Below are 24,977 nucleotides of genomic sequence, written 5' to 3' on the forward strand. Positions count from 1 at the left end.
TGCCTGCAGTTTGTATGCCGGCAGAAGTGGCTCTGTGTGCCACCTGTGGCATGCATGCCATAGGTTTGCCATCACGGGTATAGGTGGTACCTTGCTCAATAGTAGTAACTATGAGAGGGATCTCAGACTGGTCAACTGTTTAAATATGAGCCAGCCGTGTTCAGCACTGCCAAAAAAGCCAATACAGTCCTAGGCTTCATAAACAGAGGGATAGAATCAAGATCATGTGAAGTGGTAATACCACTTTATAATGCCTTCGGAAGGCCACATTTGGAATATGGCATTCAGTTTTGGTCACCACGATGTAAAAAAGATGTTCAGATTCTAGAAAGAGTGCAGAGAAGAGCAATGAAGATGATTAGGGGACTGGAGGCTAAAACATAAAAAACGGTTGTAGGAAGTGGGCATGGCTAGCATAATGAAAAGAAGGACCAGGGGTGACACGATAGCAGGGTTCCAATATCTCAGGGGCTGCCCCAAAGAAGAGGGAGTCAAGCTATTCTCCAAAGCACTTGGAGGGCAGGACAAGGAGCAATGGGTGGAAACTAATCAAGGAGAGAAGCAACTTAAAACTAAGGAGAAATTTCCTGATAGTTAGAACAATTAATCAGTGGAATAACTTGCCTCCAGAAGTCGTGAAAGCTCCAACACTGGAAGTTTTAAAAAAGATGTTGGATAACCATTTGTCTGAAGTGGTGTAGGGTTTCCTGCCTAAGCAGGGGGTTGGACTAGAAGACCTCCAAGGTCCCTTCCAACTCTGTTATTCTATTCTATTCTAACCCCACTCAAGTAGGAGACCCTGTACCATTTCAGAAATGGCCAAGACCCAAGGAGATGCTGCCAAAAGAATAGTCAGATAAGAGTCAGCATAGCCCACAGATGAATAATGGGCTGGGCAAGAGCCTCCAAAGAGATTTTCCTTAGTAACAGAAACAAGGGAAGGGAGAATCATATTTTCAGACTCTTGCAAGAGTCTGTCAATAAAGATTTACAATAAAGCAGAACTAGCTACGCGGGTTGTGATTCCTATCCAGTCCCCCCCAACAAGGCCAACGTATTGTAAGTTCCACACAGCCACATGGTAGGAAAACCCCAGATTCAAATACCACCCTTTCCAATTAACTTAAAAGCTACTTTTAAAAAAAAAATTGAATGCAATGACTCAAATAGGAACAATTTGTGGTTATAAAGTTCTTTTGAAACTGATGAGTCATCAAATAAAAATCACTCTCACCCCTGAAACTTGATTGCCGAGATTATATGGGGAAGATTGTTTTTTTAATAATCATATTGGTACCTATTAGCATCTCTGGTAGCAAAATGATAAGGACAGATTTCGCTTGAAAGTTTATGGGATGGAAAAAGGAGAAGGCATTGAAACACAACTTCCTCGTAATGATCAATGCAACCGTATCTTTCTTGCCTGTTTAATTGGAAACAAAAAAAAAATATGCAATGCAAGAAATTAAATCTTATGTATGTTCTTTTCCACTAGATTTACTCTTACTGGTACAAAATGACTCCCTTGGCAAATAATTTTAAAGGGTTTCAGATTTCTCGTGAACACAGAGCCTCTCTGCTCTTGGTTAAAGCAGGAATCCCCAAAGTGGCCAACTGTTAAGGTTTGTGGACTTCAGCTCCCAGAATTCCCCAGAGTGCATGGTGGACTGAAGAATTATGGGAGTGGAAGTCCACAAGTCTAAAAGCTGCCAAGGTTGGAAACCCTAGTATTAAAGCATTCCTTGGTTCTTTTTTTCAGATTTCCAGTTGAGAAATGAAAAAAAAAAAAGAAGAAGGTGTGGCTGCTTTAAGAGCCCATTCAGATGAACTTCAAGCAATAGCTTCATGTTCTAGAGGGGAGGGGAAGCGGGGAAGGTAGCACCTTGACATAGGTGAGAAGCATTGTGCTCGTAGACAGTCCAAAATCCTTCTTGGATTTTTACTTGGAAACCGCTCCTAGGTTTTGTGCATGAGACAGTAAAAGAAAAGAAAGAAACTTCTGGCTTTGGGATTTGCTAATGCGATAAGTTTATTGTTACAGGAAAGGCTACACTAAATTAAGAATTTGAAAGGAAAAAGTTGAGGCCAGATTGTTATTACTTTTAGTCTACTGAACTTAAAAGTTGAAAGTTAATGCCCTTTTTAAGCCTTTGCCCCATACTTTTCTTTTCTGCTTTTCCCCTTTCCCCACTTTCACACTATCTTTATTTTCACGTATATTTTATATTTTGATAAGTGTAATGTGTGTGTGTAAATAAAAGAAAATCTTTCTTCCAAAGAGTAGTAGATAGGTATGTACATTCCAGAGTAGGCAGGTAGGTAGGTTAGATAGATAGATAGATAGATAGATAGATAGATAGATAGATAGATAGATAGATAGATAGATAGATAGACAGAGATAGATGGACAGACAGAAAGACAGAGAGACAGACAGACAGACAGACAGATAGATAAATAGATAGACAGAGACAGAGAAGTGGTGGGATTAAATTTTGGTTCTGTGGGCGTGGCTTGGTGGGTGTTACTTGTGGGCACGGCAGGGGAAGGAATAAAATCCCCATTCCCTCCCCACCCCACTAACCTACTTTCCAGCTCCATTCTCCTATGAAAGGCAACCAAAGAAGACCCAGCCAATCAGCTGGGACTTGGGAGGCAGAGAATAGATGGGGGCGGGGCCAGTCAGAGGCGGTATTTGCCGGTTCTCTGAATAACTCAAAATTTTCGCTAATGGTTCTCCAGAACTGGTCAGAACCTGCTGAATACCACCTCTCAGATAGAGATAGATAGAGATATAGGGTATATATATATATATATTATATGGTAGGTATAGAAATACAGGTAGTCCTCAAGGTATGACCACAACTGAGCCCAACATTTATGTTGCTAAGTGAAACATTTGTGAAGTGAGTTTTGCCCCACTGGACTTCTTTGTGCACACGCACTTAGCACAGGCTCCTCGGGAACCTCCTCATCGCTGCTGCCAGGCCCCACAATCTCTGAAGGCAGCAGTCCACTCCCCAATGGTCCTGGCCCCTCATCTGAGTCCTCGCTCTCCTCAGCCGTCCACACCTGCTGCCGGCTAACCACAACAAAATCATTCGCAGTTACAGCAGAACTGAAGAATGGGATTTCTGAACATTTTTCACAGTTACAACCTGTGCAGCAGCCTCATAGTCATGTGATCAAAATTCAGGCGCTTGGCAGGGGGTTCGTATTTATGGCTGTTGCTATGTCCCGAGGTTACATGATCCCCTTTTACGACCTTTTCACAAGCAGAGTCAATGGGGGAAAGCCAGATTCATTTAACAACCAGATGACTAACTTACCAACTGCAGGGATTCCCTTAACAACAGTTGTTGAAATGGGCTCAAAACTCACTTTTAACAAATGTTTCACTTAATGGCAGACATTTGGGGTCCGGCCTTAGTAAGACCACACCTAGAGTACTGCATCCAGTTTTGGTCACCACACTATAAAAAAGATGTTGAGACTCTAGAAAAAGTGCAGAGAAGAGCAACCAGGATGATCAGGGGACAGGAGACTAAGGCATATGAAGAACGGTTACAGGAACTGGGCCTGGCTAGTCTAGTGAAGAGAAGGACCAGGGGAGACAGGATAAAGGTTTTCCAATATTTGAGGTGCTGCCACAGGGAGGAAGAAGGGGTCAAGCTATTCTCCAAAGGGCCTGTAGGCCAGACAAGGAATAATGGATGGAAACTGAACAAGGAGAGATTCAACCTGGAAATGAGGAGAAACTTTCTGACAGTAAGAACAATCAACCCATGGAACAGAAGTTGCCCTCGGAAGTTGTGGGAGCTCCATCACTTGAGACTTTCCAGAAGAGATTGGACTCCCATCTGTCAGAAATGGTGTAGGGTCTCCTGCTTGGGCAGGGGGTTGGGCTAGATGACGTACAAGGTCCCTTCCAACTCCGATTATCTGTTATTGTCTTATTGTGGTCGTAAGTCGAGGATTCCTGCATGAATCCAGGCTGTTTGGCGCATCAGCCATAATGACAAATAAACAAATAATGAAATAAGTCCTAGCCATTCCCCCTCCATTGCTCAATGGAAAAGAGACTCAATTAATGGTCTGAGTCTGAACTGAGTAGTTAATCCCCCGGAGCTACATACCTTCTGGTGGGACAAAAAACAGTCTCTCTTTTGTCTTTAGATCCCATAATGGCAGGTAACATTTCACAAGCAAAGTCTGTGTATGGGATGAGATCACTGGCCTTCCTCTCTCATTATTGTGGTCATTGACGGGCCACAGCTTGCCAATGTTTCAGACAGAAGGGCTTTTTTATGTTTTTTGTTTTGTTTAGCCTTAACCTGGAAGATGCCAGAATATATTCTTGGAACTGTTTGCACGTAAACCAGGAATCGCATTGGATAAAGGAAACTTCAGAACTGGATGCAGAATCGCAGAGAAGCGTCAGGGTGCAGCAGAGAGTTACTGTTTCTGTGTGTCTCTCTGCCTCCCCCTACTGGTCCTCTAAAGTTGTGCAGCCCAGGTACAGTCTGCCAAGCGCAAATATTCTCTTTGAATCAATGTAGAACTTGTTACGTATAGAACTTAATGTAACTCCCAGTTGCAATGTTATGGCTGTGAAAGTTGGACCACAAGGAAGGCTGGGCACCAAAGAATCGAGGCCTTTGAACTCTGGTGCCGGAGGAAAAGACTCCTGCGAGTCCCTTGGACTGCAGGGTGATCCAACCGGTCAGTCCTCAAGGAGATCAACCCTGACTGCTCTTTAGAAGGCCAGATCCTGAAGAGGAAACTCAAATACTTTGGCCACCTCTTGAGAAGGAAGGACTCCCTGGAGAAGACCCCAATGTTGGGAAAGATTGATGGCAAAAGAAGAAGAAGGGGACGGCAGAGAAGGAGGTGCCTGGATGGAGTCACTGAAGCAGTTGACATGAGCTTAAATTAAAGAATTCTTGAGCTAACATGACTAGAGGAGGAATTTTGGGAGTTGAAAGTCCACAAGTCTTAAAGGTGTCGAGTTTGAAGACCCCTGTAGAGACAGATCCACTTCATACTGCAGGAAGCAGGTCACACACCTGTTCTGCCTCTTCCCAGAGCAGAAGACCTTAAAGGTACAGAAAGCCAAATCCTGGTTGGATGCTAGGAAGAACACCCTAAGGTCAGTTCTCCAACGAACCCCCCCCCCGCACATCCCTTCACTAATGTGTTAAAGCAGGGGTCTCCAACCTTGGCAACTTTAAGCCTGAAGAACTTCAGGTCCTCCAGACTTAAAGTTACCAAGGTTGGAGACCCCTATGTTAAAGCAAGAAGCTGGAAAATTAGCTAAGGGCGTTAATTTGGACTCCTGTGGAGTGAACCCTGGGTTTGATGATCTCAAGGGCCCCTCCCAAGCTTCCTCGGTTCCTCTTTGCTGCTTTATGATTGGGTCACACTATCTCCTTCATTTGACTGGATTATCATTCCTCCCTCCCGTTCATTCACTGATGGCCTGGCACTTCAGATCGACTTCCCAATCGACTTCCTTTCTTCTCTCCCCCCGCCCACCCCCCTCTAACCTGTAGCCTTATCCCACGCTTGGATTTCCCCACTCTCAATACTTGTCTGAAGCATGTCCTGATTGCATCATGCTGATCTTCACCCTTGTGTGCTTTCTTCCCCTTCACCCACCCTCCTTTTCCTGGAATCCCAGCAAATGTGAGTTTGCAAAATGGTTTTGCTTTCAATTGGGAGACAGGCAGGCAAAGCTTCACCGTGCCCTCAGCCACGATTAAACTTGAGTTTAATGTTTCCGATTCAACACAGCTAGGAAGACCCTTGCAAAGGGTGTGGTGTGTGTGTGTAAAGGATGTGGGACAGGTCTTCCTTATTGATTAGATTTATATTCCACTTTCATCACAGATGCTCGGCAGAGCATGCAAAACATTTCCAGAAGAGACTGTCAGAAATGGAGTAGGGCCTCCTGCTTCGGCGGGGGAGCGGGGGTTGGGCTAGATGACCTACAAGGTCCCTTCCAACTCTGTTATTCAGAAGGAGAAGATCTTGTCCCAATACAGGCTGTGTTGGGAGACATGCTTGGCAAGAGACCTAGCTAGTGGTTCCAGACAATGCACCCAACTGCCATGCGTTTGGCTGGCTTGTGGCCAAACCAGTAACATTCATAACTGGCAATTTATGGTTTTCCTGGGGAAGCTGAGTTTGTCTCCAAACTTGGCAACTTGAAGACTTGGGCTCCCAGGATTCCTTAGCCAGCTGTGCTAAGGAATTCTGGGATTTGAAGTCCACAGATCTTCAAAGTTGCCAAGTTTTGGAGACCCCCTGGTTTATCCTATCCAGTAAACCTGGCCAATTGGGGCAAGTTTTGTTGCATTTATGTGTACCTGGGGCCAAACTGCTCCCAAAAGCAAGCACTGATTTGAGTTTCCATAAAAGTTCACCAAGCCTTAGCCAACATCTTACCCCGATCCATCTGAGTGTTTCCTGATCGTGTGTGCAAAGTTCAAGAAAGGTAATTGAAATCTTTTCTTTCTAAAGGAAAAACAGAGAGAGAGAGAGAGAGGAATGGAGCTTGTATGGATTTAGAGCAAGGGCAACTTTAAGACTTGCGGACCTCAACTCCCAGAATTCCTGACCTAACATGACTGGAGGAGGAATTCTGGGAGTTGACGTCCGCAAGTCTTAAAGCTGTCCCGTTGGAATTAGAGATAGGAGACCACCAGGAGATCCCCCCAGCAGCAGCCAAACCTGCAAAACACCCCTCCCTCCGGAGAGCCACAGCCTGAGGTCTCCCACAGACACGTCCCCCAAGTGACCCGGTGTGGGTGTCCGGCTGGACTGAGTCTTTTTTAAAAATTTTTAATTGTATTTATGCCTTTATTTATTTAAACTCCAGGTGCCTTCGATCCAAGGGCCGGCGCGTCTTTTCTCTGGCGAGCCGTCTCTTTTCCCACGTTCTCAGGGGCCAGGGAGACGGGGAGGCTGGGCGAGGATGGGGCGCTCCAACGCGGGGAAACCGCCCACCAGGCTGACTCAGAGGCGCGGTCCCCCCGGCGGGGCGGCCGGCCGAGGGATTAGGAGGGAGGTGGCGGGGAGGGGGGGAAGGCATCCCCACCCACCCAAGACGTCGGACTTAAGCACACACCGCCCAGGAATGGGGGCAGGACATGAAAAGAAGGCAGCCCGGCCCCTCATTGACGCAGGGAAGAGGCCGCCCCTCCCGATTCAAAAGCTTCCCCCGCCAGGCGTGCAACAGCCCCGCTTTCTCAACCAGCCAGCTCGGCTCCTGCGCGGGCTGCTCTTCGCAAGCCCCCGGCGCTGCAGGTAAGAACTGGCCGGCAGGGAGGGATGGGAGGACCGGTCCGCGGAGCTTGGCTTGGGGCGGGAGCGGGGATTCTAGCTCTACGGAGCCGCTTCGGTTAGCGGGGTTGAATTTTTCCCCGGCGATCCGTGGCTGTAACAATGGCTGGAGGGGGAGGGAGGGAGGGAGGTCGGGGAAGGGATGCAAGCCCCCTCCTTCCCCCCCCCTCTTGCTTTGGCGACGATCCGAGTTTGCACAGGGGGTCTGCTTTCAGGGGTTACCTAGCCAGAGGATGACTGTGCCTCTGAGAGTGTGCAGAGTGCGCTTTCTCTCCCCCTCCCAGCGCTCCAACCTGGTTCCGGTCCCGGAACATTTCAGGAATTGGGAGCGTGGTTTTAGAAGCGGACGTCTCACCAAGGCAAAGCCGCCCCCCGCCCCCCAAAAAACCCTAATCATAGAATCATAGAACAGCAGAGTTGGAAGGGACGTTGGAGATCATCTAGTCAACCCCCTCCCCCCCGCTTGAGCAGGAGAGTCTATTCCAAATATTAGTCTCTACCTAGGATCGAACTCAGGGCCCCCTGATTGTGACGCGAAAGCTCCACCCCTGAATCGCCTCTCTTTAGATAAAATATATATTAAGTCCAAGTTGAAGCTGAAAAGACGAAGCGTCGGCATCTCAAATCTTTCTTTTTTTTCCCCTCCTCCCTCAATCTGCCTAGAGAGGCTTAAGGATGCTTGGGGGAAGGTTATTCAACCGGGATTCATTTACACGTGTGTATGTGTGTGTGTGTGTGTGTATTGGGGAGGCGGGAGTTCGGTTCCTCCTTCAGTACGGGGAAAGTTCTTGCTTGATGGATGAGCTGAACAAAAATGACGGGATTGGGTGTCTCTCTCCACGAGTCTGGATTCCTTAATCCGCGAGCAAAAGAAGAATAGGTGGCTGGGTGATCACTCACTCATGCAAACGTTTCTAGCAGACCCAGACTAGGCAGGTGAAGGTTAGGCACGCTGCTTTTTAACAATGGACCCTGAGGCTATCGTCAGCCCGAGGAAGAAGAAGAAGAACCCAAACTCTTGGTTGGTACCACAAAGAAAAAGTAAAAAAGGTTGGGGGGATATAAGCAGAAATGAATGGGTTGTGTGTGTGTGTTGTCTGGCCAAGCTTGGCATTGCTGAAACCAAAGGCTCCCAATTCTGATCGGGGTTGGCCAGGCGAGCGAAGAGTCCCACGAGATTTAGTGTCGCCTTTGCTGGTTCCCACCTGTGAATTTTATATAGATTGCCACATCTTTGGTTTGGATCTTACTTGTGGGCCAGCCGTTGGGAATGAAACTTGAAGATCGGTTCTCAAGTAGGCTGCAAAAAACGTTTCACAGACCCCACTGGCCTAGATCTCAGATAGGAAAATTGATTTTATTTTTAATAGGCTCTTCATCCAGGCCTCTGGCAAGTGGGGGTGGGAGAGGGAGTTTGTCTCCTGGATCTCTCACATTTCCCATCTTTATTGCTTATTTTCGTTGATTTGGCTTGGGGAGTCTTTTATTCAGAACAGAACAGAAGGACCGAGTTGGAAGGGACCTTGCAGGTCATCTAGTCCAACCCCACCCCTGCCCAAGCAGGAGACCCAGATTTCATGATCGTTTCTTTGTTTGATTGCTATGAGCCCCTCATTCAGAGTTGGGTGTCATACATGTTTATTAATAAATTATTATTTTACTTTTAAATCTTTCTAAACTGAACCGCCCTAGGTTCTCTTCTCCTTAGCTCTCTGCTGGCTGGGACAGGTGGAAGCTGTAATTCAGCCACATCTCAGGAGCTGCAGCTTTGCTATCTTCCTTGCCCCATTTCTGCTACATCAATATTCTTTTAATTTAAGAGTTGTTTTTTCTCAACCCTGACCCCTTGAAAATGCCAGCTGGGGAATTCTGGGAGTTGAAGTTCACACGGTCTTCAACTTGCCAGAGTTGGGAAAATAGGGACTTTGAGGATGGCTTGTGTTGGGGTAGGAGACTGAGTGTGTGGTCCCTCTCCATCTGCTTGGTCCCTGGTCATCTGCATATAATCTATTGAGCCTGGGAGATATACCGGTCATGAAAGCGGCATATAACTATGGGGGTGGGGCAGGGGGTGAGATTCTGTGTTATCGTAAAACTTCCAGTCGATTTTGATTCCTGGAAATTACCTGAACAAATTCCTGCAGTTTCCTTGCCAATGTTTTTCAGAAGTGGCTTGCCATTGCCTCCTTTCCAGGGCTGAGAGGAAGGGGCTGGCTCAAAGTCATCCAGCTGGCTTTGGGCCTAAGGTGGGACTTGAAGTCACAGGCTCCTAATTCCTAGCCCTGTGCCTTTAACTACTACACCAAACTGGGTCTTATTAAAGCTGTAGACTGGGGAGAGGGGGGGTACATCAACAAGAGCATTCAAGGTTGACTCTGCCTGCCATCCTTCTGAGGTGGGTAAATTTGGGAGGGGCAATAGGCTGACTCTGTAAAACCGCTTAGAGGTTTTAATATAAAGCGGTATATAAGCCTAAGTGCCATTGCTATGATGAGAGCCGTGGTGGCGCAGTGGTTAGAGTGCAGTATTGCTGACTAATCCTGCTGACTGCCAGCAGTGCGATCCTGACCAGTTCAAGGTTGACTCAGCCTTCTGTCCTTCTGAGGTGAGTAAAATGTGGACCGAGATTGTTGGGGGGGCCGTAGGCTGACTCTGTAAACCGCTTAGAGAGGGCTGTAAAAGCACCGTAAAGCGGTATAGAAATCTTAAGCGCTATTGCTATAAGAGAGGTGAAAAGGGGAGCTACAAGCTCCGCTATCTGATAAGTCAACCCTCCCGAAAGCAGGATAGCGGATCTCTTATCTTGCAAGCGGGAGAGCGAGAGACTATGGCTCGGACACGGCTACCAGGTTTAGTGTAGATCGCTGTTCCTCTTTGGCTCGGTTTACAATTTTGCCCGATTTAGCAACAATGCTGCCCAAGGCATGTTGCCATGGAATTCTCCCATAACAACACAAATTCAGCGCTCTCGTCTCCTCCACGTATGTTTGTTCACATGACGGCCCAAACACGCGCATTTATTTATTATTTTTATTTATTTAATTTATATTGCCGCCTCTTCGCCCATGGCGACTCAAGGCGGCTTACACAATGTAAAATTATATAAAAATAAAAATAAAAATAAAAACAATAAGAACTAACAAAAAGAATAAAATTAATTAGTAAAGTACAATATAACAAAATTGGGGGGGAACCAACTCTCACCCCCCCACACCCCAACAACAGCGGGTCACACTAGCCATTTGATGGGTTCCAACCCATCTCTGGGTTCCACGGGCCCGCTGGCAAAACCAGGTCTTCGGTGCCTTTCGGGAGAGTATTAATGCAGTTGCGCAAACGCCCTCCTGGCCACAACCCCCACCTGCTCTTTGAACAGGAGTCGTGAGTCCAGGAGAACCCCCAGATTACGCACAGGGTCTGTTTGGGGTAGTGCCACCCCATCCAAGACTAAAGGGGGTAATTTTCTGTGAACCAACGAACCCCAGACCCAGAGCCACTCGATCTTGCGTGGGTTTAGTTTCAACCCGTTGCTCCCCATCCAGCCCCTAACAGCCTCCAGGCATTGCCAGAGGGGGAGGACACAGCAACACTTAACTCACCATGGGACGTACAGCTGAGTATCATCAGCCTATTGGTGATACCTCAGTCCATGGTGATGGATGATCTCACCCAGCGGCTTCATATAAATGTTGAACAGGAGCGGAGAGAATACCGAGCCTTGCGGAACCCCGTAAAGCGGTGGGTGAGGGTTGGGTCTCTCCCCTCCTATCAACACTGACTGAGAGTGGTCGTAGAGGAAGGAAGTGAACCAAGGCACCACAAGGCCTCCCATTCCCATCCCCTGAAGCCATCCCAGAAAAGAATCCCATGGTCAATGGTATCAAAAGCCACCGAGAGGTCAAGTAGAGCAAAGATGGATGCACTTCCCCCATCCCACTCCCACCAGAGATCATCCAAAAGTGCAACCAATGCTGTTTCTGTCCCAAATCCAGGCCTGAATCCTGACTGGCAGGGGTCGAGATAATCCCTTTCATCCAGAAACTTCTGGAGCTGCTGCGCGACCACCTTCTCAACAACCTTCCCCCAAAAGGGAAGATTGGAGACAGGTTGGAAATTATCCAACCGGGTGGAGTCCAGCGATGGCTTCTTAAGAAGAGGGCGGACCACGGCCTCCTTAAAGTTCTGGGCACCGCCCCTCCTGTAGAAAAGCATTGGTGCACAGTTGGTCATGTGTGCTTCCCACTAACCCTTGATGATGTCGTAAGTGCTTGTGGTGGTTTGGCAATAGAAGTTGAGCCTTGGGTCAAGAATGTCAAACAAAGAGTGGAACTCTGCCTTCAAGAACCTCATAGAAGGCTTGAGAGCCAGTTTGGTTTAGGGGTTAAGGCATTAGGATACAAAGTGGGAGATGGTGAGTTCTAGTCCCATCTTAGGCATGAAAGCTGCCTGGGGGACTTTGGGCCAATCACTGGAGATGGTGAGTTCTAGTTCCGCGTTAGGCACAAACGCTGCTTGGATGACTGAGCCAACCACCAGGACACTGTGAGTTCTAGATCCACGTTAGGCACGAAAGCTGATTGGATGACTAGTCCAACCACCAGGAGACTGTGAGTTCTAGATTCATGTTAGGCATGAAAGCTGGTTGGATGACTGGGCCAACCACCAGGAGACTGTGAGTTCTAGATTCATGTTAGGCATGAAAGCTGGTTGGATGACTGGGCCAACCACCAGGAGACTGTGAGTTCTAGATTCATGTTAGGCATGAAAGCTGGTTGGATGACTGGGCCAACCACCAGGAGACTGTGAGTTCTAGTCCCTTCTTAGCCATAAAATCTGGCTGGGTGAACCTTGGCTCAGTCATCCTCTCTTAGCCCAACTCACCTCACTGGATGGTTGTTGTGGGGAAAAAACAGTAGGTGGAACAGATATGTCGGCTATCTTGAGTTATTTACAAGAATAAAAGGCAGGATACAAATTAAGTAAAACAAGATGAAACTCTTCCAGGATCTCAGGGTTTAGTTCTCATGGTGATTCCTACTCTGCTCAGAAGTAAATCCCACAAGATAAGATAGTCTGTTGATTGTCCGTGCTGATTGACGTCATTTTTGGATTTCTGCTCCTACCTGGTCGGTCGTCTTCCAAAGACCGTCTCTGTTCCCACTACCTAGTCTAGGAGTGCTGCCATGTCGAAGGCCAGCTCACAACTTTTGGGGGGGTCACAGGTGGTCCTTGACTTACAACCATTTGTTTCGTGATTGTTGAAAGTTACAATGGATCACTTTTCACACACTTGGCAATTGGTTCATATTTATGATGGTCCCAGTGCCCCATGGATCATGTGGTCATCTTTTTTCAACCTTCTGAGAAGCCAAGTCAACGGGGAGCCGGGTTCACTCAGCCACCATGTTACTGACTTACCCCTGCAATGATTCACTTAACAACGGTGGGAGAAAGGCCATAAAATGGGGAGAAAACTTGATAACTTTCTTGCTAAGCAACGGAAAGGTTGGGCTTGTAAGTCACTTGTTTCTAAAGTCATTCTGTCTGTTACTCCTTATGATTCTTGACTCTTGATGAATGTATCTTTCCTTTTGTGTATGCTGAGAGCATTTGCACCAAAGACAAATTCCTTGTGTGCCCAATCACACTTGGCCAATAAAGAATTCTACCATTCTACCTTTCTACCTGCTGGAGACTAACCGATTTTGTTTTTAGTTTATTTAGGTTAGTTTAGTTTATTGTCATTGCACCTCGTACAACGAAATCAAACACCATCTTCAGTGCACATCATGACCATGAAAATAAACACAAACACGCATCCTTCACCCTTCACACACTGAACTGAAAACCTCCAACACCACACCAATACTGCACTATATAGCAGAATTCAACTGTTACTGCCCTGGGATAGAAGCTGTTTTTCAGCCTATTTGTCCTTGCTTTTATTATCCCGTACCATCTGCCAGATGGTAATAGTTTTAAAAAAGGGTTCCCAGGATGAGATGGATCTTAGAGAATGTTTTGAACTTTCTTAAGGCAGCGGGAGCTATAAAGCTCTTCCAAAGAGGGGAGAGGGCAACCAATGACCCTCTGGGCAATGACATTAACCCTCTGGAGTGCTGTCCTATCTGGCACTGTGCGATTGGCAAACCATACACAGGTGCAGTATGTTAAAATGCTCTGCTGGGCCCTTTTGACCAGGGCTGCAATGTGAGTACCCCAGGTCAGGTCCTCTTTTAGGGTAACACCCAGAAACTTAAAACTAGCCACTTGCTCCATTCGGTCTCCATTGATAAGCAAGGGCTGGATGTCTGATTTTCCACCAGAGGCAGAAAATCCATCCATCATCTCTGCCCCCAAAAACCAAGAAACCATGATAAACTATTTAACCGTGTTTAGTTTGCTTTTTTAGTCTTTGGTACTCACCTAGGTGCTGCCCAAGACAAGAGTTGTCTGCGAACATGGGGGAAAAAGGAGATTTTGATACTGTCTCAGGAAGGGTTAAGTAAGAAAGAACACACACGTGTACATTCAAGTGGTAATAACACAAGTACCATCCCAATAACTTCGCTGTTTATTTATTCAGTGACCCATTGCTGCCAATGGCTCTGATTTGGAGAAACACCCTTTTCTTGGCTCTGTAAATATATATATTTTTAACAGCTTTGTTCTGAGACTGTGCCAGGAAATTAGCTTAGAGATGCTTGAGGTGGGCGCAGCCTGGAAAAGGGGAACCCACCCAGCCTGGGGGGGGGGGGGAGCATCTCAACCCCCTTTTTGCCTAATAGAAAATCTCAATGGGCCCCTCTCCTCCTGGGTCAACAGGAAGGATAATTGCAAGTCGCTCGGTAGTTGGATGGTTGAGCTTCAGTTGGCCTAATTCCACCATGTTCTAAATAGCCAGTTCAGTCACGGAGGGTTTTGTACGCATATAAAGTCAGAGCTTCTTCTAATCAGGGTTGAAAGAGGCTAGGGTGGTCTCATGTACAACCGTGTTAGAACCATAAATCGTGATTTATGTATGGACTAGCTCAATACCCATGCTTCGCTATGGAACTGTGTGGTCGGGCTTAGTTTTGGGGGGAGGAAAATAAGGAAAAAGAAATTCTGCCTCTGCCTACCAGCATCTATCAGTGTTCATCTGGCTAGCATCCTGTCAGTGTGTGAGAGAGTTGAGGGCTGTTTGGAAACTGAAACAGTATTTGCTGTGTGAGCAAGAAGGAGACAGCAAGGAGTCTGGGTGTGGCTTAGCTCAACTGTTCGGTACTATAGCTGCTTGCTGCTGTGAAACTAAAACTGGAACTGGAATTCCTCTCCTCTCTTGTGTTTTGCATTTGGAACAGATTTCTTTTCAGGTGGGGAGGGGTAGTAGAACTTCTTAACATGAGAGCGTGTTAATAATAATATATGAAATACTAATGCTCTGATGGTCATTTCGAAAAATCCTTTCTTACTGAGCACCTAGAAGCCCTAAATTACCCTTTATGAAGTTGGCCATATGTGTTTGTGAGACATGATTTATGGTTTAATATTGGGAGCGGGGGTGTGTGTGTGTGATCCCATGCATAGTTAAATTCAACCACATGGCAAAATGTCTCTGTATCCCTTGGCCAGCAATTTATTAAGATATAAGTTGAGGATTGTATTCTTTCATGTCCTTGTGAGACAGCACCTTGGGTCTGTTCCCATCAATAAATATTACATTTGTATCATTAAAAACTGAGGTTACAGAGTGGTGGGGTGGCCTAGAAGTGGAGCTCTCACCTCACAATCAGGAGGCTGTGACTTCGATCCTAGGTAAAGGCAGATATTTCTCTCTCCCTGGGCACAATGTGAATATATCAGCTGAAAAGAAAAACTTCCGCATCAGTGACAGGAAAGGCATCTGGCCACTAAACACTCTGCTAGCTCCATTCAGTTGCCCACACTCCACCCCACAGGGGATTATGGGGTGATTAAAAGATGATGATAAAAAAAAATGGAGATTACTCACCTCCCTTCTTTTTTTCCTTCTTTTCTAGGGATGGATGTTTCCAAAGCCACCAAATTTTTTGTCTCGACGGGACGTCGAGTCGTCACCATTGGGTTTGCCTTGCTCATATTATTAGTGCTGGCATGGGCTTACATTACGGGCATCCAACTGGTCTCTGACCAATACCACATCATGGCCTTCGGTCTCTACGGAGCCTTCCTCACCTTCCACCTCATCATCCAAAGCTTCTTTGCCTTCCTGGAGCACAAGAGGATGCGGAGGGACTCGCTGTCGTGCAGCTACACCAAATCCGTGGCCCTCACCATCTCTGCTTATCAAGAGGACCCAGCCTACCTCCGCGAGTGCCTTCAGTCGGTCAAGTCAACCCTGTACCCCCCAGAGAAACTCCGGATCATCATGGTGGTGGACGGGAACAGCAACGAGGACAGGTACATGATGGATATGTTCCGAGAAGTCTTTGCTGGAGAAGACGTGGGCACTTTCATCTGGGAGAACAACTACCACCATCAACCTCAGTTGGATACGGAGATAGGGGACAGCGGTTACCAGACTGGGGATGAGCCCTCTCACTATACCGAGATTGATATGGAAGATCCCGGCCAACTGGTGGTGGAAGAACTGATCCGCACCAAGAGGTGTGTCTGCATCATGCAAAAATGGGGTGGGAAGCGAGAAGTCATGTACACGGCTTTCAAGGCCCTCGGGAATTCCGTGGACTATGTTCAGGTACCAACTTCTTATTCTTTTATAGAACATGGGGAGGGTGACATGATAGCAGGGTTCCAATATCTCAGGGGCTGCCCCAAAGGTGAGGGAGTCAAGCTAATCTCCAAAGCACCTGCGGGCAGGACAAGAAGCAACGGGTGGAAACTCATCAAGGAGAGAAGCAACTTAGAATTAAGGAGACATTTCCTGACAGTTAGAACAATTGATCAGTGGGACAACTTGCCTCTAGAAGTTGTGGATGCTCCAACACTGGGAGTTTTTAAGAAGAGACAGGACAACCATTTGAGTGAGATAGAAAAGAGTCTCCTGCCTAAGTAGGGGGTTGGACTAGAAGGCCTCTAAGGTCCCTTCCAATTCTCTTATTTTGTTAAACAGGAAGTGTCCTTTTCTGGGCTGAGATCTCTCTGTGGCTTTTGATACCATAGACCGGGGGTCTCCAAACTTGGCAACTTTAAGACTTGTGGACTTCAACTCTGGGAGAACAATCCTGGGAGCTGAAGTCCGCAAGTCTTAAAGTTGCCAAGTTTGGAGACCTCTGCCATAGACGGTGGTAGAGAACTGGAGGCTAAAACATATGAAGTATGGTTGTACGTCTAATTTAATGAAAAGAAAATGTAGGGGTGACATAATAGTAGTGTTCCAATATCTGAGGGGCTATCATAAAGAAGAGAGAGAGTATTCTATTCTCCAAAGGAGCTAAAGGCAGGACAAGAAGCAGTGGGTGGAAACTACTCAAGGAGAGAACCAACCTAGAACTAAGGAGGAATTTCCTGACAATGAGAACCATTAATCAGTGGAACAACTTGCCTCCAGCAGTTGTGGATTCCCCAACACTGGAGGTTTTAAAGAGATTGGACAGCCATTTGTCTGAAAATGGTATAGTTTCCTGCCTGAGCAGTGAGTTGGACTAGAAGACCTCCAAGGTCCCTTCCAACCCTGTTATTCTGTTCTATTCTATTCTATTCTATTCTATTCTATTCTATTCTATTCTATTCTATTCTATTCTATTCCACTATGGTATTTATCTCACCTTCCCTGTGAGGACTTTCTTGGAGTATAATACAGTCTATTCCCGGTCAGTTTTATCTTTTCTGGAAGGTTGACGATGGTGACTCATCCTAAAACATACATTGGCCTTCAGAGCTAAGTAGAGATTTGAATTCCAGATCAACATCTTATCCTAACATTCTTTAACTTAGTCTCTTCCAAATGTCCTGGAAAATTCACCTTTAGCATCTGATCATGTCTGGGCATGTTGGCATTAATAGTTTGGCACATCTGGAAGGTACATGGTTGAGGAAATTGGCCCTAACCATTATTCTTCATCCAAGCAGCTAACCACCTAGTTGTTTATTGGTCTTGAAAATTGCGTATCTTCCCTCTGCTTGTTGTTGGGCTAGGATTTTTTTTTTAATCATTTCATTGATTACAATGTCTAGGATTCCAGATTCTAGCATGATAATGATCTCAGCTCTGGCAGCCCCGCAATTTGCAACCATGTCCAGCCATTAAAGTTGGCAGCTAAAATGCTCCCAACAAAATTTAGCGTGGTAAAACCACATTGACCTTGACTGATCTCCCTGCAAATAAAATGCTTCATGAATTACTCTCCATAGGGCGTCTTCCTTTTTAATCTCTTCAGCCCCTTTATGGCTAACCCTGTAATCTTGATTTTCCAGAAAACAAACCATGCATTTCCTCATCTGCATATGCTTCAGTTCCAAGGTTAGATAGCTTTCATTCCCATTCCACCGAGTGGGCAACTGAGGAAGTAAACTCTTATCTTTTTAAGTCAATCAGTGACTGTTATACATGAGATAGGTTGCATTTCGTTGTTTACTAGACTGGGCACTTCCATGGCATCATAGCTGCTGCAAATGAAACTGGTTCTGACAGTCAGCTTGGAAGTTAGGAGGAAGACTAGGCATCTCCAAACTTTGGGATTTTAAGACGTGTGGACTTCAACTCCCAGAATTTCCCAGCCAACATGGCTGGCAGAGGAATTCTGGGCATTGAAGTCCACAAGTCTTTAAAGCTGCCGTGTTTGGAGACCCTCCTGGCCAAGGCAACGGTTTGATAAAAGACATCTGAGTCCAAAGCAGAAGTGAGTTTATAGAAAAGGTCTCAGAAGGGGTCTAATTCTGTGGAAAGCGAAGACAGGAGATAAGGAAAGACTTGCAAGATTCTATATCTCACTTTAACAATAAAAGTAGTATTAATACTCTTAGCTTTGACTTCCTATGGAAACCACCCTTTACTTTCCAGAGAACTCCATTGTCTAAGCTATAATTTTTCCTCCTAACTCCCAAGGTTCTTCTCACAGACCAGTACGATCCATGTATTCCTCTGATCTTGTTGTGGTCTTTGGCTTGTCCATGTATGTACATCTGTGTGCCATGTCAGCTGTGCTTGGAAAGAAGAGGTCCAAGGTGGACAATTCTTCTGGACCAAGGCTCTAGGTTCCAGCAGTTCAGGTCTTCCTGACCAGTCGAAAGGGGTGGTCTTTAGACTAAACTCTTGGCTTCTCCCACCAGGTATGTGACTCTGACACCAAGTTGGAACCAGAAGCAACAGTAGAACTGGTGAAGGTGCTGGAGTCCAACGAACGCTACGGGGCCGTTGGTGGCGATGTGAGGATACTCAACCTTTCCGACTCCTACATCAGCTTCATGAGCAGCCTGCGCTACTGGATGGCTTTCAACATTGAGCGGGCCTGCCAGTCCTACTTCAACTGTGTCTCCTGTATCAGTGGTCCTTTAGGTAAGGTTTCCACCATAAACTACGCCTATAAGCATTCGAGATTTGATCAGATTGCGATTTGGCCCTCTGCGCATTTAGGATTTGAATTTTATCTTCAGCTTTTTTCAAGTTGTAGGTTTGGACCGTATTTTTGAATGCTGTTTCTCAACTGTTAAGTTGTCTAAAAAATTTCCATTGTTGACTTGGTAGTATAGATTTGGCCACTAAGAATAAGAATATAATTTGTTCTGTAAAGCAGAGAGATGTTTATCACTCTCTATGCAAGAACTGAAGTTGAAGATCAAATGTAGATGGCTTTTAACTCCAGTGCAAATAATGGCAAGTACGACCTCTGACTGGCCCTGCCTCCATCTATTCTCTGCTGATTGGCTGGGTCTTCTTTAGTTGCCTTGCACAGGAGAACAGAGCTGGAAAGCAGGTTAGTGGGGTGGGGAGGGAATCTAGCAATTAATAAGAAGCTTGGAGATGTAAACTGAAGCGGAAGTTTCATGTATGTGTGTCTCAGTGGTAGGATCGAAAAAAATTTACTACCGGTTTTGTGGGTGTAGCTTGGTGCCTGTGGCATGGATAGGTAGGCGTGGCAGGAGAAGGATACTGCAAAATCCCCATTCCCTCCCCATCGCACTAACCTGCTTTCCAGCTCCGTTCTCCTGTGCAGGGCAACCAAAGAAGACCCAGCCAATCAGCTGGGACTCAGGAGGCAGAGAATAGATAGGGGCGGGGCCAGTCAGAGGTGGTACTTGCCAGTTCTCCAGAACCGGTCAGAATCTGCTGAATACCACCTGGTCTAAGTCCTTTCTCATGAAACGCTCCTGGAAAGATTAATGCATTTCCACGATCCACTGCATTTTTTTCTTTTAAATCTTACCCCTTCTTTTTTCATTGGTTCAATCAGGCCTATATCGGAATGACCTCCTACAGCAGTTTCTGGAATCCTGGTACAATCAGAAGTTTCTTGGAACACACTGCACCTTTGGGGATGACAGACACCTCACCAATAGGATGTTGAGCATTGGCTACGCCACCAAGTAAGGAGATCTGGGTATCTTATGGAATAGGAACCACGCGGTGGAAGGAAATGTGCGAAGTCTGTTGAAGTAGTTCTTTTAGAGTGCTATTTATTTATTTATTTATTTTTTGCAAGTAGGACTTCCCATTTCAACACTTCATTTAGGAAGTCCTCCAGATATGGCTTCTTGACTTAACAGCAGAATTTTTTCAACCTGGACAGTTTAAGAGGAGTGGACTTCAACTCTTAGAAGGCCCTCTTAAACTTGCCCAGGTTGAGAAATATTGACTTATAGGATTATTGTTTAGCACACAGAGAGCCCTTAAAGAACCTTAAGGAATCTTGTGATTTTGTTGAAGCTTTGACTTTTTAACTGACACTGATAGCAGCCCTTCAAGCTACAAGCTGAATTCAGGCTCTTCTTACCTTTTCCAGTTTTGGTATGGAGCTGACTTAATAAATCTTTGCCCAAACATTATTCCTATTAAGGTTTTGTGTTGGGAAATCAAATTGGTTCATCTTGAATTACTTAGATTTCTGCTGTGCACTTAACACCCACACAATAATTTTTGGTATCCCCGGATTGGTTCGTGAATTGCTATGTTCAAACAATATGATCAATTTCAGATAATAAACTTAATTTCTGCTTTTATATGAGATGCTTTGTCCAAATCAAGACACTCTTCTTATGAACGCAATATGAAAAGGGGGCTGTTCAGTTTGCAGAGAGAAAAACTTGATTTCCATAACATCTTAAACCGCAGATCTTCCAACCCCTTTCCACCTAGTTGAGTATGTTGCATACAAATACAGACAGAAGATAAGGTTTTCGTGGCCTTTCTCTCGTTTTCTTACAATGATAACCTCGTGAGGTAGAACGGGGATCTCCAAACTTGGCAACTTTAAGACTTGTGGACTTCAATTCCCAGTATTCCCCAGCCAGGATTCCCCTGGGTGGGGAATTCTGGAATTGAAGTCCACAAGTCTACTTTGCAGATAGGAAACTGTAGGAATGAGATGGATTTCTTGTACCAAACTTCACCGTGTTGTCCTCCAGTTCCCATAGCAGGTATTTTGGACGAGGTTTTCATTAGAGACATAGGGCTGGAAGAGACCTTGGAAGTTCTTCTAGTCCAACCCCACTGCTAAAGACGGGAGACCCTACACCTGTGGCAAACCTATGGCATGCATGCCTAAAGTGGCACGCGAAGCCATGTCGCCTGGCACGTGAGGCCTAGCCTGTTTGTCTTCTGGGTTTCTGGTCCGCATGCGCGTGCGATGATCAGCTGTCCTTCGTGTGTGCGGCAATGCTGAAAACCAGCCTGCGCATGTGCGCTGGCCAGCTGATTGTCAGGTGCACATACACACTAGAATCCAGAAGTTTGGCTTTGCCAGAGCGTGGCCCTGACAAGAGTGTGCACACATGCAGCGTTTCCGCGTGATCTTTTCGGTGCTCAGTACCGAAAAGGTTTGCCATCACTGCCCTATACCATCCAGACTAACGGATGTCCGATGTTTTCTTGAAAACCTCCAGGAGAGAAGCATCCCCAAATCTACCTAACTGTTCTCACTGTCCGGAAATTTCTCCCTAGATCCAGATTAGATCTCTCTGGAATGAGCTTCCACCCATTATTTCTTGTCCTGTCCTTTGGTGCTTTAGAGTCAACCCTTCTTCTCCATGACTGCCCCTCAAGTACTCTCATGTCAACCCAACCCTTCTATTAGTTCCTTACATATTCAGTGTAGCCATGATCAGGAATTGAGTTCCCTACTTATCTAGTGTAGCCATGATCAGGAAAGGTCCAGTGCAGGAAGTACTCAAGACCATAATGAGTCATAATGGAGACAAAAGTAAACCGCTCCAAACTCGGTTGCAGAAAATAGGACTTCAGCAACAGAGCGGTCAGTGCCTGGAACTCACTCCCTGACTCTGTTGTTACATCCTCAAACCCCCAAAACCTTAACCTTAAACTTTATTTATTTTATTTGGTTTGTCAATTGCTTACAAGATAATAGGTATAAGTAAAAACATAGTTGTGAATACATGGATACATATAAGAAAAATAAAAGAAACAAGAGGATACAGGCGGTAGGCACATTGGTGTGCTTATGCACGCCCCCTACAGACCTCTTAGGAAAGGGGTGAGGTCAATAGTAAACAGTCTAAGGTTAAAGTTTTGGGGGTTTGGGGAAGAAACCACAGAGTCAGGTAGAGTATTCCAGACATTGACCACTCTGTTGCTGATGTCGTATTTCCTATAATCAAGTTTGGTGCGGTTCACCTTGAGTTTGTATCTATTGTGTGCTCTTGTATTGTTATGGCTGGAGCTGAAGTATTCATTGACTGGTAGGACATTGCAATGCATGATTTTATATACTATACTTAGATCGGACCGAAGGTGGCGTAATTCTAAGTTTTGTACGTCTAGAATTTCGAGTCTGGTGGCATAAGGTATTCTGCAACGAGTAGAGGAGTGGAGAACTCTTCTCTGTCCACCGTGTCCGCACACCAGCGTGCCTGCACACCGGCCTGCCTACCATCCATCTTCTACTATTCTCATTTATTCGTACTCATTTATTATGCATATACTTATACAAGTTTATGCCTATATGTTTATATGTTATGTTCATGCTTATACTTGTTTTCTCATACATGCTTGACAAACTAACCTAAACTAAGTAAAATAAACAAATCATGTTGTGTCTTCTTCCTCCTGTGTTAAATCTTTGCCTCCTTTCCTTGTGCCAGGTACACAGCTCGTTCCCGCTGCTACTCAGAGACCCCGTCCTTATTCCTACGTTGGCTGGCTCAACAGACCCGTTGGACCAAGTCCTACTTCCGGGAATGGCTCTACAACGCCCTCTGGTGGCACCGGCATCACCTCTGGATGACGTACGAGTCGGTGGTCTCCGGCATCTTCCCTTTCTTCGTCACGGCCACCGTCCTGCGGCTCTTCTACGGGGGGAACCTGTGGGATGTGCTGTGGGTCTTGCTTTGCGTCCAGCTGGTGGCCTGTGTGAAGGCCCTTTACGCGTGCTGGCTGAGAAGCAACCCGGTCATGCTCTTCATGTCCCTTTATGCCGTCCTCTACATGGGAGGTCTACTTCCGGCCAAGTATTTTGCCATCTTGACAATGAACAAGAGCAGCTGGGGCACTTCCGGCCGGAAGAAAATGGTGGGCAACTATATGCCTCTGCTACCTGTTTCCATCTGGGGTCTTCTTCTGTTGGGAGGCCTGATCTACACCATCTACCAAGAGGCCTTGGCTGACTGGACAACGGAAGCCAAACAAGCAGAGATCTTGTACTTGCTCACTGGCTTGGCCATCTACTTGGGCTATTGGACTTTCATGGTCATGCTTTACTGGGTATGGATTCGGAAGTGTTGCCGGAAGCGAATGGACTTCTACAGCTTGGAGGTATGAGGACGAAAGAGAGCGAAGATCTCCAGAATCCTAGATTCCTCATCTCAAATCTGTAGCAGTACGGAGCAGCTTAACCGAAGGATCTCCAGCATCAGAACTCAAGAGTATCTAATTCAAGGGGGACTAAAAGCCAGTTCTTCCCCTCTCTTGGGTTGGTTCAACTCAAGGTGTGTCTTGTTCAGGCTGAAGTTTAGACTCCTTGGTTCTCTTTGCGAATCCAAGGTGGAGCCAGATGACGGTACAGGAGGCTGTGAGGGGTGGGTTGTCTGTGTGTTTGTGTACGTGTGTGTATGTTTCTCAGGGAGGATATTTATTTTATCCAGCAAAACGTGAGACGGGGAACTTGCTTCTGCTCTCTGTTCTCCTGTCCTGAGGAACGTTTTCCGATCCGAAATTTATTTATTTACTGCTAAATGCTCTCATGCCAGGGGTACTTCTGTACCCAGGGTACTTTTTGACTCGCAACCACCTCTCGGATGGAGCCACTGGGTGATGCCACCACACGAGGGTGTGGACTGCACAGGAAACTTGTTAAATTTGCACTGAAATGCTGTGCCACAGCCACCGAAGGCGAAGGTGGGAAATGCTGCATCCATCGCTCATCATTGAAGTTCTCCTGAAGTTTTGCAGGAGTGAAGATTTTGCTGAGAAAAACGGGGAAGCGGTGAGGGGAAAATCCTCGCTTTATTAGAAGCTAAGATCAATATTTTTTTTTTGCATCTACGGATGCTATATAATTTTAAAACAATCGTTTGTGGCTTCTTCTTTTTTTGCAAAAAGGAAAATGATAATAATTTGTGTTAGGCTTTGTGAAGACTCAGTAACAAAAGGAATACAAACATTTACCATTGTGTGACCGAAGATGGAAAATTCTGCCTTCCTTGATTCTTTTTCCTCCTGGAAAGATAGCTGATGGGTGGGTCAAAATTCGCGCCCGCTACCTCTATTTTTTATTTTTATTTTGGCCACAATATTGTCTGGGTGGAATTTGAGGGACATCTTTCTTACAGGAAAAAGAAGGATCTGAAGTTATTTATTTGCCATATTTTAATAATGAAAAGGAGGGCTATTTAATTTTTTTTTAAACGTTGAATGATGATGTAAAAAAAAAGTTTTATAAGCAATGTAAAAATAAAACACTATTTATTTTATAAAATCCCTTTCCTGGTGTTTTATCCTAATATATTTTTTCCCTCAGGTCAGGCAAATGTTTTGAACCAGCAGCTGGTTGAATGCGTCTGTTATACTATAAAACGCAGAATATACAGAATATACAATAAAACGCAGAATATATTAAGTACCTGTACCTGGACTACTACTAAGTATATACAGGTAGCCCTTGAGTTCCAATCATTCATTTAGTGACTGTTCGTAGTTACAACGGCATTGAAAAATGTGACTTAAGACCATTTTTCACACTTACGACCATTTCAGCTTCCCCATGGTCATGTGATCAAAATTCAGCCCCTTGACAACTGACTCATATTTATGATGGTTGCAGTGTCCCTTTTGTGACCTTCTGACAAGGGAAGTCAAAATGGGGAAGCCAGATTCCCTTAACAACCATTTTACAGGTGTAAGTATTGCAGTGATTCACTTAACGGTGGCAAGAAAGGTCGTAAAATGGGTCAAAATTCCCAACCGTCTCATTTAGCCACAAAAATGTTGGGCTCAACCATGGCTGTACGTCAAGGACTACCTACAATTCCAGTTGCTCACTGTG

At 45.7% G+C, this 24,977-nt stretch overlaps 1 protein-coding gene across 1 annotated transcript; it reads left to right on the forward strand.

The window, feature by feature from the left end:
- The first annotated feature begins 15,364 nt into the window (after nucleotides 1–15,364).
- Nucleotides 15,365–24,346, forward strand: HAS1 (hyaluronan synthase 1). Its single transcript, XM_026718813.2, has 4 exons — nucleotides 15,365–16,060; nucleotides 18,595–18,820; nucleotides 19,716–19,848; nucleotides 22,579–24,346. The coding sequence occupies exons 1-4, from the start codon at nucleotides 15,365–15,367 to the stop codon at nucleotides 23,252–23,254; spliced, it is 1,731 nt and encodes a 576-aa protein (XP_026574598.2). The 3' UTR covers nucleotides 23,255–24,346.
- Nucleotides 24,347–24,977: the final 631 nt, after the last annotated feature.

Source organism: Pseudonaja textilis, chromosome 10 (assembly GCF_049901715.1).
Source record: "Pseudonaja textilis isolate UNSWEBS1 chromosome 10, rPseTex1.2, whole genome shotgun sequence".
Lineage (NCBI taxonomy): Eukaryota > Metazoa > Chordata > Lepidosauria > Squamata > Elapidae > Pseudonaja > Pseudonaja textilis.

Excerpts from the sequence above, each read along its gene's own strand:
- HAS1 (XM_026718813.2), top strand. The coding sequence starts at position 15,365 with ATGGATGTTTCCAAAGCCACCAAATTTTTTGTCTCGACGGGACGTCGA. Across the intron at positions 16,061-18,594 it reads ATTCCGTGGACTATGTTCAG|GTATGTGACTCTGACACCAA; the intron begins GTACCAACTTCT and ends TTCTCCCACCAG. Across the intron at positions 19,849-22,578 it reads AGCATTGGCTACGCCACCAA|GTACACAGCTCGTTCCCGCT; the intron begins GTAAGGAGATCT and ends TCCTTGTGCCAG.